At 43.6% G+C, this 17,093-nt stretch overlaps 1 protein-coding gene across 1 annotated transcript in view; it reads right to left on the bottom strand.

Annotated features, from left to right (window-relative positions):
* The window catches only part of septin8a (septin 8a), a 40,005-nt gene that overhangs the window by 13,104 nt on the left and 9,808 nt on the right, over window positions 1-17,093 (bottom strand). The window contains exons 2-6 of the mRNA XM_079507324.1: window positions 14,732-14,846; window positions 14,173-14,368; window positions 11,251-11,437; window positions 3,593-3,754; window positions 745-841 (exon numbers count right to left, since the gene is read on the bottom strand). Coding sequence (XP_079363450.1) covers window positions 745-841; window positions 3,593-3,754; window positions 11,251-11,437; window positions 14,173-14,368; window positions 14,732-14,846 — 757 coding nt within the window. The remainder of the gene's footprint in view (window positions 1-744; window positions 842-3,592; window positions 3,755-11,250; window positions 11,438-14,172; window positions 14,369-14,731; window positions 14,847-17,093) is intronic.

Below are 17,093 nucleotides of genomic sequence, written 5' to 3'. Positions count from 1 at the left end.
AAGGGGGTGAACTGTATGTGTGAGGCAGAAGGGGCCAGGGGGGCGGGGGGGGGGGCACTCTGGGAGGAGGCCATTAAGGATCCCAGTAGAGCAGTAATATTCTCACAGAACTACTGTGCATGTGACATTATCAAATGACACTGTTGAGCCTGGAGGACAACGACCGGCATACGATAACATCCATATACATTCACGGCACGCACGGCATATGCGTGCATATACGTACACGCAACATTCCCATAACAATATGCAGTCGCTAGAATGCGGCCACTAATACACATTAATTTTTTCCAGCCGTGATTAACCTATAGCATGCATTCTACCAGAACCTCGCCGCCAAGGGGCAATGTCCCAGGACAATTCTCATTCATGCAGCCTTCATTTATCAGTCTGTGCCTCCTACCACATAAGAACAAGAACACAGTAAAAATCCTGAGTATATATTTAATTCTGAGAGTGTACAAATGTAACCAAATGGACCCCAGTGGGGCCTCCAGCTGTAAGGCCTGATTTACAGTATACTTGGTTGCACGCAGAAGCATTTTTCAGGGTGAGACAGCGGCACACAACGATGTATTAATCAGGCTTAACGGTTCAGAAAGAGATGTTGACCATTACTTGACTCCGGGCCAAAATTGCTCACCTTGGTTCATGGGAAAACTAACTCTCGTGCACACACACAGATTACTCACACTCTCTTCCCCCCCCCCCCTCCCTGAATAATCCTTTTGTCAGGGTACTCACCTTGCACAATGCCCCAGGGGTACTGCCTGGCCCTCACCGTCTTGTTGCCCACTTTGACCTCCTCCACACTCCCCACCACAGCAAATGGCAGATGGGCCTGGTAGGGGTCAGAGGTCAAATTAATTAAAACAAGAAAGAAAAGAAAATGAAAGAAAAATAAATAAGGTTACAACAAGTGTAACCAGAGTCAGTACCTGGGCCTGATTCCTAGCAACAGATTCTTACTTCCTCAAAAGAGTTTATTTCCCGGTCACCGCCCTAGCAACCAACTTTATGTTGTGGCCACCAAATGTGACTGCTTTTACAGATGTTGTTGGTGGAGAAATAATCCAACAACTGGAGAACTGAGAGGGATGGAAGAGAGCTTCACATTTTACTTTCAAATTAAACCAATTTCACTGCAGGAATTCCTAACTTATCTTTTTCACGACTAGACTACACCGCAGAGTTGAACGTTGTTTACACAATACAAGCCACGCCGGAGCCGTTTGTTTACGTTTAACATGTGGCCCACTTGGGCTTGGAGGCATTTTGCATTGACATGATTAAACACACGGTTCTTTATTGCTCTCAGAAGTTACTATCCTCCCGCTGGGCCACAGAGTGCTGCATCACCAGGAAAACACGCCCGGCGCGCAACCACAAAAATTAGGTGGCTAGTTTAAACCAGTTGGCGAGCAGCACAGCCGCCATTCTGCAGGACGGTCGGTGAGCTTGGGGGCGATGATGTCATCATCTAGGAATAAACAGGACTACGATATGTGGGGCGGGGCCTCCATCCATCTCATCAAGTGGTTATGGGTTCTGGTGCACGATTTGTTGTGTGCGTGCGTGTGCGTGTGGGGCCCATATCTGCCTGCAAAATAACTTTGACTTGCACTAATGAAGTTCATTTCAAATGCGGTTGATTTTCAGAGCCGCTTAACAACCCTGGAAAATATGTACTTATAAATATGTATTTATGAAGGGAAGGCAAAGGAAAGTATGCACCGCTATGAGGCCCATAACGTCCTCCTGCAGTATGGAGAGAGTGACAGAATGGGGAAACCAGCACTCATGTTCCAGTTCTGTGTGTACATGAATGTGGAGGGATACACACACATGTCCAGTATATGACCTGGAGGGATACACACACATGTCCAGTATATGACCTGGAGGGATACACACACATGTCCAGTATATGACCTGGAGGGATACACACACATGTCCAGTATATGACCTGGAGGGATACACACACATGTCCAGTATATGACCTGGAGGGATACACACACATGTCCAGTATATGACCTGGTTGTGTGTACATGAATGTGGAGGGATACACACACACATGTCCAGTATATGACCTGGTTGTGTGTACATGAATGTGGAGGGATACACACACACATGTCCAGTATATGACCTGGTTGAAATTCTTGCAATGGAAATGGTTTGAATTGAAACTTTTTGTGTGGTTGTGCTACTGGCCCGGGCCGGCCTAGTGATCCGGGCACCTAGGCTGGTAAGGCTGTTTGAGACCGGATCCCGACGAACGTTGCTGCGTGTCGGACGGTTAGCTCAACCGTCTGGGCACCTAGTCTGCTGAGCCAGCCTGACGGCGTGCCGCGGGTTCGACTCCCGATCCCGACGGCCTTTGCCACGTGTCTTCACCCCCCCCCCCCATCTCTCTCCCCATTCCCTGTCAGATTACTTTCAACCCATCAATAAAGGCAGAAAAAGCAAAAAAAAAAAAAAAACCTTGCTATCTTGTCTATCCCCCCCAATCTTTCTCCCCGTTTCCTGTCAACCTACTACATATCTATCGATAAAAGGCAAAAAGGCCCAAAAATGTCTTAAAAAAAACAAAGAAAAAAGCCCCACTACTTCCATTCTAAGTCCTGTCATCATAGCACAGGTATTATAAAGGCTTTTACAATCATTTTCTATTACCGTCTCTGACACTCAGCACTCATCTACAGTAGAACGATGTGGGACTAAACAATCTGTGAAAAGTATTCACAAATTATATCCTTTTCAGCTGCGGACCACAGACCACCCATGTAAAGTATTTTCAACATGTGTTAACAGCTACACAGCCTGTGTTATGAACACCTCGCTCATCCTTGCGTCCACCTGTTATTGTCAAAGGAATGGGCATGCAGTATTTTATGACAGCGCTGAAAGCTCAGCATGTCTTAAGCTAAAAAATATATATATATATCCCCTTCAAGCAAAAAGATGCTCTAGTCTGCACGTCAAACAGGTTTTCAATAGACACTTAGGAACAGCGGGAGGCATGACCAGCTCTTCCAACAAGGATCTGGCTTAGTGCTTTTGGCTCAGTCTACACAGAGCGAACACATGGTGAATAGTTCAAACAACAAAGGATGGAAGGTGGTCCAGAATAGTGCTTCCCAAACTGGGGGTTGGGATAATTTTGTGGGACCTCTTGGGGATGAATAGCTTAACCCTTGAACTACAATTGATGGATTGAATCAATAAATCCAAACCTTCCGTTGACGGAATTGACGGGTTTGTTTTATTCCCTATAATCGGGGGTTTAATGTAGCATAATGTAACAACTTTTGGCTAGTTTGGCTAACGGCTGATGTAATCTACCTAAAACCGGCCGAAATGCTCGCATGCACGGTCAATCGCGCGCGCGCGGCCTTTATGTGCTATCGCCAGATGCTCTATTTGGCCTGAAAAGTGAAATATCGGACCTTTGGTAGATCATGTACACAATTATACAGCATGTATAAGAAATAAGAATTAAGAACGCAAGTGTGTCAGTTTCAGAGTGGAGCTTACGCTCACAGTATATACAGCATGTATAAGAATGCAAGTGTGTCAGTTTCAGAGTGGAGCTTACGTTCATGGAGCCGTTGATCTCGGTCACAGCCTCGTCGTCGGTCGGGAACTGGTAAATCTGAACCCCGTTGCTCACCAACTCGCTCATGATCTTGATCTTGAATTTATGGAGCTCACTCTTCGAGATCGTGTCCGCTTTGGCGATGATGGGAATGATGTTCACCTGAGAGGAGAGGGAAGACGGTAAGCGAGAGAGAAACACAGGGTAGAGACGAGGGAAAACGGAGGAAAAGAGAAAGGGCACATAAAGACTTCCTGTTATTAGACAAGGAAACAAAGGTCGCCGACGCCATTTCCTCCATCCAGCAATTCTAGACGGCAGATTTGTCGCACTGGGTGGCAAACTCACACCGGAAGGTGGGTGAAATAACATTGGAGTCTATGAGAGTCGGCTGGACAGCTTATGAACAAACACTGTTTCAGACCAGAAAATACTCGGCTCAGGGAAATAAAAGATGCCTCAAAAAAATTCTGTACTGTGCACATCGAAAAGCAAGTGATTAGAAAACAACTTGTCTTCTATTATATTCCTGAACCAATTATATGACAAAGGTCACAATCGCTCAGACTGTTATAGATTCCATTGTTATTTCAGCACCGAACTAGCGGTGCGAGTTAGCGTCATGGGCTCATGGCGCATACCCAGTGACAGCGTCCAGCACGTCTTTTCCTTAAATTTCTTGTTTCCTTGTTATTAGAATGAGCTCCTTCTGGTCGCCTCTGGAGAATACGCACTCGCCATAGTGTGTGTTTAGACATGCTACTACACCACGGCACCACCACTGCTAGGGTTATGGGGTGTGCCAGAGTACACACATTAAAAATGCATGTATACACAGAGTACATTAAAGGTAAAATAACATACAGTATGCTGCATATGGTATGTTGTGGTGGTTTGGCCTAGTTTAGCTTGGTCTGGAACTCCTCCAGACCTGCTAATGAGCGCCGCTGACTGGACAAAAATAAAATACAGTGTGGAATCTGTGGAGCCAAGCGACTGCCGTCAATGAGATTAGGAAGGCACTATTTCTTTGGGACTGTCTCATAAAGAAAGTTGAAACCAAATTAAGTCAAATATAGGCGGCACCTGAATTATCCATTAAAAACAGGAAAGCATGTGTCATTTTAGATTTTTGCGTTGGCTATTCAAAAAATAACAGTGTGAAAAAAGCCATTTTTAGAATTGGCCTCAGGTCTTACTAATACTGTGTTATTAATTAAGGAACCCCAACAGAGACATACAACAGACAACGATTATGAAAATAATCGTAGTGGAGGAGGAGGGGGAGCAAACAAACACACAGTGTGTCTGCATTCCCCTGTACTGCCCTGTAGACACGACTGCATTAACCAAATCACTAACGAGAATTCACACAAGATTCAAGTCATCAACGCCTCACTGTCTCCCGGAGGACTCCTTGTTAGCACTTCCAAGAGAAGTTGTTGATAGACGCGGAAACCAAGCCTTTCCCACTCAGTCCAGGAATTTGAATGAGACTTTCCTGTCACGAGCCCAACCTTCAGGCTACCTTGTGTCAGGGTAGTGAGACCGCCTGCCTGCAGTAATATGCTGACACAAGGGTTTCATCCTTTGAGTTGGCTGACGATAACACGGTTTATGTCTGGGAGCACACTTTTGCCAACAACTATTTCCAACAGAATTATTTGTCTCCTCTATCCCAGTTTCCCAACTAGAGGTCCATGGTCAATGACATAATTACAGGTGGGAAAACAAAATGGACACTGCATTGCACTGACAATAATTAAATGTTGCTTTTAGGACAAGATACAGTGAGACACTTTTTCCTTTCTCTTTATCTGTAACCTTAACTGCTGTGCCACCTCTGGGCGACTGATTTCCCCCACAGGATAATAAAAGGTATCTATCAATCAATCTAAAAATGTAATGTTTAAAAAAATATATATATTGTACCTTTAAAAGGTAACATTTTAACTCAAATCTTTGCGTCCCTGGAACAAAGGTTTTTGAGATGGGGGTCGGCGGCCAAATACATATCATTTTGGGGGTCCTTCACATGAAAAAATGTGAGAAGCACTGATATAGGAACATACTCTCTCTTTTTGTCTCCACCAGGCCGAAGGCATGGGGAGAGAGTATGTTTTGCACTCCGTCCGTGTGTCCGTCCTTCCGTCCTTCCGTCTGTCTGTGAACAGCTAATCTCCGGCACCGTTAACCCGGTCGATGCCAAACTTTGCACACACACTCCCTGGATGCCAACGATGAACCTCTGCCCCCGCATTTTCCAGAACGGCCTGTTATAGCGCCACCATGAGGCAGCTTTTCACATGTTTTACCTAAAACTGCACCGATCTGCGTGAAACGTTGCATGCACACTCCCTAGAGGCCAAGGACAAACCTTTGCCCTGCATTTTCCGCATCTGCCTTTTATAGCGCCACCAGGAGGCCGACTTTTGTAAAACCCATTTTTTGATATTACTCCTCCAGATTCTATCCAAAAATCTCACAAATCGTTACACAGTATCTCTATGGTCATGTGCTCAAGTCGGATCTGTCCGATATTTCATATTCCATCCTAATTGGCTATAATTGGCTTTCACAGTTTGCAAGATTGCCCCGTTTTGAACAAAAGCCTCAAATCATGAACGCAGCATGCAATTTACCTGAAATCTTTCACACATTTTCTTACTAGGCTGAGGAATATATCCCACCCTTTTCACATTGGCCTGTTATAGCGCCACCAACAGGTTGATTTTTGCAAAACTCATTTTTGGAACAAAATGCCTCAAATCATCCAATTGCCATCAAAGGCAAACATGTTTATATTACTCCTAAACATTTTGCCAAACATCTCACACAGTCCTATCCTCCTGGTGGAGACCTGTGCCCAGAAGGGCACTTTTTCTAGTTTTTTAACTGTTTAGAAGACCTTTGTAGAATCGGCCTCAGGTCTTGAGTTAAGAAATAACGTTTGGAATCCACTAGGCTATCCACAAGCAGAATGTACAGTGCACATTTTTAAAACGATAACTCTCTGGTCTCTTCACACTCTGCTGGGTTCTCTTCCTGCCTTTAGCCACCTCTTAACCACAGGCCTGACTCTAGCAACTGCAATAATTCTCTCAATGGCATGCTCAGATATCTACAGACCACCATATCCTTTATAGGGTGAGTGGCACACACCCCAGTTACAAGAAAAACACCATTGTCTCGCCTCTGACAGCAAAGGGCCGCTCTCTGAAGGAAATGTTGGCTGCTTTCTGGTCTACTAACCTGCTTCCTGACTCAGCTGGCTGATAGGCCTGTGGTGACTCGCTTTTGGCAGTGCTCTCGGATTAAAAACAAAGCCCACTGTTAAGAGTGCCCTTTAAGTTTAATTTTTTAAATGCTCTCAATCAGTGTTCAAAATGACCCCAAATTGGAGCACAGTAGTGAATTGACTCATCTTGTTCCTGGAAGATCGGTATACAAGGATTACTTCCCTCAGTCAGAACTTTAACTTGAAGTCAGTCGTAACTAGGGATCACCGGAGCCAATCAGACAGATATATTGATCATCATTTGACTCTCATGACTACATTGGTATTAGCAAATGTGTCCCTTTTTTACCATGTTAAACCTGGCATACCTATTATAGGCAAACCTTTTCACCAATTTTCTAAACTTTTCCAAAATAGCTGATCTACAATCTCGCAACATCTCGTGTTGCGATTTGTTGTGAGCTTGTAGATCAGCTATTTTGGAAACCTATTAGGGTATGCGTGTGACATCATCATCATACCCGGAAGTTATGTAGGAACGCCTACCGAGTGGCAAAGAAACTATTTTCTGGCCTTGACAGCCCATACATCCAAACAGAAAAGTCCTACACAATTGCTTTAAACGACATTAAACAATGTTAATCTCACTTTGCCACTCACTTTATGCATGTGCATACACTCTATAGTGTTGAAGCTTATTTATTAGTTTGCTTAAAAGGACCACTTCACCACTTTTCAACTTATCTTCATATAATTAGTCCTCACTAATGTTCATGATAAAATACCACAATTCTTTCCTACTCTGTCTGTGTCTCATAGGAGGGCTGTGGGCAGTTCAGAAACCCGTCCACCAGTGACATCATCGACGGGGAATCCAAGCTAATAGAAACTGCAGGATTTATTTTCCTGAAAAGTTAATAAAATCACGATAATAAAAATCTAAATGTATTGTAAAACAAATCTTGTTTAAAAAAAAATCTGCCTAACGATGATGTCACTGGTGGACGCGTGTCTGAACTGCCCACAGCTCTCCTATGAGACACAGACTGAGTAGAAAGAAATGGTGGTGTTTTATCATGAACATTAGTGATGACCAATTATGTGAAGAGATGTTGAAAAGTGGCGAGTGGTTCTTTAAGTAAATGTTTCTGAAATAGAAGTTTTAGAAAATGTTGCACTTTAGACAAAATCATAACGCTGCTTCAGTCATGTCTGGAAAGAGGGTACCGAATAAACACAAAAGTGGGATGCATCAACGTTTGTCCGTGTTCACATTGGTGTGTAGTAGTATAGATTTTATGCCTATGCCACGACTACTGTGCTCTAATGAGCATATTACTGCACTGGAAATGCTGCAGATCAGTTCGCATTCGCCAAAACAGCTGAAATAGCTGTTTCACCTTTCAAGGCAACAGCATAAAACCAAATCATGTCAATACTATTTCATTCATATTTCATAATAAATCTGTTCCGTCCTTACCCCAGGGGCTTACGACAGTGAGAGAGGTTTGGCTGAGTTAAGCGGCTATACTTTGGCTCATACTGGTGTTTAAACAGCATTAGTGTTTGTGAGCTGTGTTACATCGGTGTAGGTCTCAGGTACAGTAAGCTGCCATACAGGGGATAAAGATAAATAGGGTAAATGGCTTGGTTCGCACAAGGAGAGCATTAGCTCAGGTGAGCTTCTATTCTTTGCTCTTTTGGAAAGTGTAGAGACTTGGCAAAAGGTAGAATTTTTTGTCATCTTCTTCAAGCAAATCAATGTCAATTTTGAAAAACGTACGGCTTTTTAGAAAGACAACAGCGAGAGTTGGTTGAAATGGGCTGCCAGGCTGCCACTGTTTTGGATGGTATCAGGAGACAGGTGGCAAAAGTAGGCAAAAAGCCGCCAAGGTTTTGCTCACAGCCCGGCCATCTGTTTTGTCTTGATGCGTCATCACATCACTGCCTCACAATAGACACTATATTATGGTAGCTATTGCCCTGAAAAACAAGTAGTCGTTTGTGGTATCTAAGAAATGACATGCGTCATACGGTACTGTAAATCGGTGTTAAAAACGAATCGGTTCTTGCAGCCCTCACCAAGCTCAGCTTTTTTTTTGCATAGCCTTTTCTCTGGTTTTATATTCACAACATACCATCTTATATTCGCCACTACATCCATAAACCTTCATACACCCCTGATCCTGACTTCCACAACTCATTGCAGACAGTTTTTGTTGAGTTTTTGTCTTATATACACAGTATATATACTCATTTCAGTTTCTTAATTATACGTTGTGTGTGCATCTCCCTCGTTTGATGCAACCTGCAAGCCAATTCAAGCATAACATCCTCATCGCTCATTAAGTAGACTCGGCAAAATGGAGGAACCACATTGGACTAATGAACAACACTGCTACAGCAAGCGAGCAAATAAGTGTCACTTACGCGATGAGGGGGTGGTAAGCGGGGAGGGGGTGGTAAGCGGGTTTGTTGAATTTCACACATAGCATTATGAATCGTATCATTCCCCTGCATTTAAAGCCAATAAAATGTGCTTCTCGCCACATTTTGCACTCTTTCTGCCCCCGTCACACATGCTTTGCAGACATGGACCAGCATTCACAACAGCACTTTAAACTTTCACCATTTAATTGCCACTATCTCCTTTTCACTTTTCTCAAAAGTAATTGAGGAAAACATTTTATTAAATTTATATTTAAGGGGCGCTCTTATCATCATACATCATCTCATTCTGGCCAATCACAATTTGCGTCCTCACTTTTGTCTTCAATGTTTGTGTTTACACACTTTTGTCTACAATGTTTGTGATTACACAGACCCTCAAAGCTGGACATAGGAGGGGCTAGCCCTCAAAAAAGAGAATTTTGGCATTTCTCTAGTATCTGTAATGTTTTTATTTCTGTCTTGAGTTTTCATTGGCCATCTCAGTTACCTACATTTCTAGTGAATGGCTGTGTGACTTCAATCTGTCCAATTCTTCTGAATTCACATCTCCCTGATGAAAAGCAGCTTGTACATAGTTGAATAACATAGTTCAACAGTCACAGAAAACACGCTCCTCCTGTCCTGATGAATGACTTTGTGGTCAAGTATGATCATCTATTTTTGGTCTCTCATCCTGCCTCTACTCGTTCGCCAACTTGTCCTCTCTCACACGCTCTTTTGCCTTCTCCCCCAACATACCCACCCCCCACTTCCACGCTGAGTCCAAACTGCAGTTGTAATGAGCACGAGCACACACACACACACACACACACACACACACACACACACACACACACACACACACACACACACACACACACACACACACACACACACACACACACACACACACACACACACACACACACACACACACACACACACACACAGAGAGAGAGGATGTCTAATTGAGAACAATCCAGTAACCATGTCCTCAACAGCCCACTGTCGATGTATAGATGTCAGACCTTGCATCCACTGCCCAAAGGGTAATGTACAAGTTACCCACACAACTGCCCTGAATGAACCACATCAATTTGTGTGTCCTGTCCTGTTTTAAAAACGCCATTGACAATGAAGGGAAAATGTACGTCATATTGTCTCTTTATTGTTAATGGCATGTAATGTTTGTGTTGGCACCGTGTGTTACATCACGATTACATCACCTAATCAACATGAGTTAGACTTTAATATATTAGCGCCCCTCACTTCACACAGGTGTGATTTTAGACTAGAGACCTGAGCACAAACTGTCCCAATGTTAGTCCCAGGTAAGAATGGGAGAGTGATTCATAGGCGGTCTTCTTGATATCTTCCTGTTAACTCTTAGCTCATGATGATGGTGCATTAGTCTTCATGATTCAATGTCACTGTAAATCCAATATCTTGTCTTGTTCTGAATTATATTAAATAACCAGCTGCAGTATTTTCATTCTCAAGACGCTAGACTTCAAACAAGCACATAAGTATATTCACTGATGTCCTTGTCCATGAATGTGTGTAATGAAAAATCGGTCCACATCCAAATCCACACATTGGCCTATAGATATTGGCCTATATATAGTCTTCCAGATACAAGACCCTTAATCCCAAGTACTCGATAAAGGTCTATGTCTATTCTTCTGATGTGGTGACTTAGAAGAAAGCCAACGTATAGCCCTCTTGAAATGTGATGACATGGAAGCTGGGAGGCTTTTCCCCCTGTTGTCTAAAGGGACACAGAGAAGTCCACACCCTGGCCCAAAGATCAGGGATCTCCACGCCTCAGTGAATCCACACCGCTCACAGTGAAAGGAAGTTCAAATTTCATCGTCATTAAAAGCCATTCAAAGACGGGAAAGGAGTGTGTGGGAGTGTGCGCTTTCCCCCCCTCAGAGTAATCCCTCGTCTGTGTGTGTGTGTGTGTGTGTGCGTTCATATGTACACATACCTTGCTGTCCAGTTTCTTCATGGTCACTAGATCCAGGGACTTTAGCGAGTGGCCCGTGGGAGCGATGAAGTACAGGCAGATGTGAATCCTGGTGTCATGGTAGTTGAACAGCGAGCGCTTGATCTTCAACTCCTCCTGAAGGTAGTTCTCAAACTGGGTGTCGATATAATCCACGATGGGCTTGTAGCTGCACGGCCAGAGAGATCAACATTAATACTAAGGATTTATGTCTGTGGCCAGGAGCATAGATATTTGTGTTCTCATTCATGCATTGCAAATGAACATGAAAGGAACATAGGCGTGTTGTCGCTAGAGAAAAGAACAAAGTGAGTGACTTATGAGTTAAGTAACAAATTGGTTTGGTTCAATGCCATAATAATGAAACCACAGTGCTTAGAAGAGCGTGAAACTTGCATTTGGGTGTTGGGAAGCAAATTGAACGGCTGCCAAAAAACTCCTTCTGTGGAGCAGTGTTGTTGACAGACCTAGTGTTCACCAGGGTCTGAACATGTGAAATGGTCCCATTTTTACACTTTACAAAGTCAACCAACCAAGGGATGGCACAGTTTTGGGCTAGTCCACATGTTAGAGACATTTAACTGTAATACTGTTCCAGTAATCCTATTCACTTTGGGTTGTTTGATAAGTCTCCAAAAACTTTCAAAATTGGACTTACAACTTTAACATATTAGTGCACGTACGTGAAACTCAAGTCCTTATGGCTCATAAGGAGATTATGTACAGTGCACTAACCAGGCTCTTTTAGACTTGATGTGCCTTTTTTAGATTCCTATGTAGACCTATGAGCTAAAACAATGATTTAACAATAGCAAACAAAAAGTAATATTACAATTGTTGTTATAATGCATTTCTCGGTTTATGAATTGTTGGTGAGAGCACAGCTCAAGTAATTTAATGATATCAACGTCTGTATATCTTTTACTATAACCCCCCAGTGCTTTTGGATTTGGCCCTGTCTAAATCTGCATGGAATGCAGTTTAAAGTCTGCAGGGAGAAGGAGTTGGTCTTGCCTGTCCGACTCTCTCCTCCTCGCGCTGTCAAACGGACAAACAGGGGTGCTGTCTAAGTAAATAGGTCATCTCATTGGTAGTATTGCCCCGGCATAAGCCATACGTTTTGCACGTTTCGTCTTTTATCCCATAGGTAACAAGAAGTCTGTAAATGCTCCTCCTATAAAGCAGACAGAAACCATGCTGGCAGATGCTTTGTTCTGTCCACCTGTCACTTCCAGCTGCACTCAACACTTCATCATTCGGAAATGTATTATTATATTTAGAGCAAGGCTATTTTTTCCACCACTAACTTTATTGAACCGAACAAAAAAATAGATATTTTCAATTACTACTTTTACTGTCGAAAGTGGGTCATTTTAATATCCCTAGTAGTTGGTAGTAGTTGAAGTAGCAGTAGGCGTAGTAGTAGTACCACATTTCAGACTTTTCAGTCATCATTGCAAAGCCGAACACATTATATTCTCAGCTTTCCATTGGTCTTGTTCTTTTGATGTAGGTTACCCACAGGGCTAAGAGGATTCCTCCACACTGTGTGTGACCTGCATTCCAACGGCAGGCAGCTTCTTCACTTAAACACAGTATGTCAGAGTTACTCAAACTCTGGGTGGGGACCCAAACATGGACGCAAACATGTTTCTGGAAAGTGACCATGTACTATTTTACTTCTAATGTGCTTGGTTCCCAAGGACAGAAGCTTAAGCAGTAATATTTACCTCAGAACCCTGCTTTAATTTATTAAAGGTAATTCGATTTATACCAGCGTTAATAATACCATATTAACAACGTAACATTTTTAATAATAACAAATACCCTAATTAACCAAGTGTTCTGGTGAAATTAGCCCAATATCTCCACTGATTGAACAACACGGCTCAGAGAAAAAACATCCATATGGTCTGTCAGACACAGCCCTGTTTACAGTAATCAGGCCCTGTGGAATGCTTCTTCTGACCTTTCGAAGCCCGTCCATCCACATTAGACGGAAGGGTTTGTCACGTTGCGTTTTATGGCCTTCCTGGCACCTCCTCCCCACAGAGGAGAGGCTATATTGGAGGGTGGGTCGTGTGAGTCGGGAGCCCCATGCTAGACCGAGAACGCCCCGTCCTACAGCTAATGTTCAAACCAAGTATTCAAGTATGTCCTCCGTTAGTGTTGCCCTGCCTCTTTCCCCTCGTGGAATAAGGTCTGGACTGAATGATAATGGTTTGTCAGTCAGTCTGTCTGTCTGTCTCAGTGGTACGCCAAAGAAACCAGGATGTAATCCAGGTAGCATTATGGCCTTGCTGTTCCGGATGGTGAAAGTGACATTGACAATATGAAATTGACCTGCATTCATGGACTACCTCATTTTATTTTAGAGTTGGGATTTATTACCGATTATATTTAAGTGCATTGTATGATTTAGTTATTGCCTCTTTTCCATGTACTTACTTTTGATTACATTTTATTTTGATCCGCATTTGTTAGCAAGGTAACAACTACTCTTCCTAGGGCCCTCATAAAAACGGCCACATCATACGCATGAATCTCTCTGAACTGGATCTCCAATCTGTGCATAATACAATTATATGAATCCCCTCCACTCTAATAATTCAATCTCATATTTATTTTTAACCCATTAAAACCAGGGAAGCATCTGTGTTATTTTAGATTTTAGGCATTGGTTATTAAAAAAATTGTAGATTTACAAGCTCACAGTGCATCACTTCGTGCTGTGCTGCGAGCTTGTACATCTGCTATTTTTTAACATTTTTGAACAACTACTGATTTAGAAGGCATTTGTAGAATTGGCCTCAGGTTCTCTTTTTTTCTACAGGTTAACCAACCATGTTGGAATTATCCTAATGCATTTGGTGCTCGGGCTAGGTTGAAATGCTCCGCCCATACCTGTCCTCCTTGTTGATCTGGTCTCCAAAGCCCACTGAGTCTACGATGGTCAGCTTTAGATGGACGTTGCTCTCCTTAAGGTCGTAGGTTCGCGGTCGTAAGTACACTCCGTTCTGGTAGTGGCTGGCCTCCTCGTTCTCAAACATGGTGTTGAAGAGTGTGTTCATTAATGTTGACTTGCCGATGCCCGTCTCCCCTGGGGGAATAGATACAGGCAGAATGAAAGAAGAGAGTCAAGCAGAGAAAGATTCACAGGGGGGCAATCCATCAGCTCTCAGACAAAAGTGTTTAGAGCAGCAATACAACTAGAAGGCATGTACATGTCGCTCATGTCAGGGGAATAGCAGAAGACAACAGTGCTGGGTTTGTTTCAGTTAAACGCAGTAAAGTGCATTGAGCAATTACATCTGTCAAAGAGATCAAAGAACATTTACAGAACAGAAACCAGCAGAATAATGTTGTGGGACTTGTTACGTGAGCGCACACACACACACACACACACACACACACACACACACACACACACAACACACAACACACAACACACACAGCTACTTACCTACGCAAAGGATGTTAAAGCAGAAACCCTGTGTGACCGATTTACTGACCAGCTGGTCAGGTAGGCTATCAAATCCAACATGGCCGCCCAAAGTCAGGTTGCGCTTCTCTTCATTCTAAAACAAAAAACAAAACAACACATTTAATAGACTAATAAATACATTAACATTATCTTATTGACTTGTATAAGGCCACTTCAACACTAGAGGGCTTTTGCATTTCTTTCGTGTTATTTAATTTCTTCCAAGACAAAGAAAATCATCAAGTCAAGTAGAACAGAGAAATGTAGCTACTGTACTAGCTACAGTTAGTACAGTACTCGACGGGAGCATGATTTTCCTCTGACAGCATGTGAGAAATTGGAAAATGCACTCATGCTTAACCAATTTTGACCTGAGATCAGATTCTAAAAATGTCTTCTACATCCTGACAGTTTTCTGAAAAAGCTATGTTTCTATGTCAGTGGTTCTTTGATTTTTCAAAAATAGCAGACCTACAAGCTTGTAGCGCGCCACTCGGTGGCGCGCTATGAGCTTGTAGATCTGCTATTTTTCAATAGCTAAAACATAACATAATGCTAACACCAAAAGGGGTTCCCGCCCAAAATGCGTTAAGAGATATGTCACCATAGGTTTGTCAAAGCCTTCACATTCTTATGCAAATGAACAGCAGTAAAGTATTTCCATACGTTGAAAGGATGAAAAACCCATCCTCTCCAGCGGAGTTAAGTAATCAAGGCCTGTGGGAGGCGTGAGCTTTCAGAATAATACTTCACAGCCACAAGGACTTCTCAGAGAAACGGCTATAGAATTCGGGGAGCAAGTTAGATATGGTGGGCTGGAAAATGAAGACAGAAACCATAGAAAGAAAAATGTCTGTCTGGAAACAAACTGGTTAGGATTAGGAATGCATACTGTATACACTTTATTGTACGATTAATCTACAAGCTCACAATGCAAAGATTTTTTTCACATTTTGTTTTATTTTTTTACTTACGGTATTTTATTTTAAGGCATGGCCATTCATAGCAACCTTTACCACAAATTACTTTCAATTCAATGTCGCAAATATGAAATATTGAACTGTTCTTAGAAAGAGTTAGTTTTAGTTAGTGGAATATTAGAGGTTTCACCTCTTTTATCAGACCCATCTTTTCTGAGTGGGAAGGAGACAGAGCACCTTGAGGTGCATGGACCCACCATCAGAGTACTGGATGTCTGGCTCAGTGGGAAGGAGACAGAGCACCTTGAGGTGCATGGACCCACCACCAGAGTACTGGATGTCTGGCTCAGTGGGAAGGAGACGGAGCACCTTGAGGTGCATGGGCCCACCACCAGAGTACTGGATGTCTGGCTCAGTGGGAAGGAGATGGAGCACCTTGAGGTGCATGGGCCCACCACCAGAGTACTGGATGTCTGGCTCAGTGGGAAGGAGACAGAGCACCTTGAGGTGCATGGGCCCACCACCAGAGTACTGGATGTCTGGCTCAGTGGGAAGGAGACAGAGCACCTTGAGGTGCATGGGCCCACCACCAGAGTACTGGATGTCTGGCTCAGTGGGAAGGAGACAGAGCACCTTGAGGTGCATGGGACCACCACCAGAGTACTGGATGTCTGGCTCAGTGGGAAGGAGACAGAGCACCTTGAGGTGCATGGGACCACCACCAGAGTACTGGATGTCTGGCTCAGTGGGAAGGAGACAGAGCACCTTGAGGTGCATGGGACCACCACCAGAGTACTGGATGTCTGGCTCAGTGGGAAGGAGACAGAGCACCTTGAGGTGCATGGGCCCACCACCAGAGTACTGGATGTCTGGCTCAGTGGGAAGGAGACGGAGCACCTTGAGGTGCATGGGACCACCACCAGAGTACTGGATGTCTGGCTCAGTGGGATGTCTGGCTCAGTGGGAAGGAGACAGAGCACCTTGAGGTGCATGGGCCCACCACCAGAGTACTGGATGTCTGGCTCAGTGGGATGTCTGGCTCAGTGGGAAGGAGACAGAGCACCTTGAGGTGCATGGGACCACCACCAGAGTACTGGATGTCTGGCTCAGTGGGATGTCTGGCTCAGTGGGAAGGAGACGGAGCACCTTGAGGTGCATGGGCCCACCACCAGAGTACTGGATGTCTGGCTCAGTCATTCCCAGAAGGGCTGCATTTTTAGGAGCTGATGTCACTGGACACAGTCAGCCTGAACGCGGAGCAAAGTGGAGCTGAATACAACTCTATCATAGCCTACTAGACCTGAGCAGGCTCAGCATTAGGGCTGAAACTATTCATTCTTTTCTTAACAATTATTATTCTATGCAAAGAAAATCTAATTTGATTCACTGTTTAAAAACCTTTTTTTATACACTTCATCGTA

The sequence above is a fragment of the Electrona antarctica genome (assembly GCF_951216825.1).
Source record: "Electrona antarctica genome assembly, chromosome: 8".
Taxonomy (NCBI): domain Eukaryota; kingdom Metazoa; phylum Chordata; class Actinopteri; order Myctophiformes; family Myctophidae; genus Electrona; species Electrona antarctica.
Note: the sequence above shows the minus strand (reverse complement) of the source record. Positions and strands in the feature narration are given on the sequence as shown.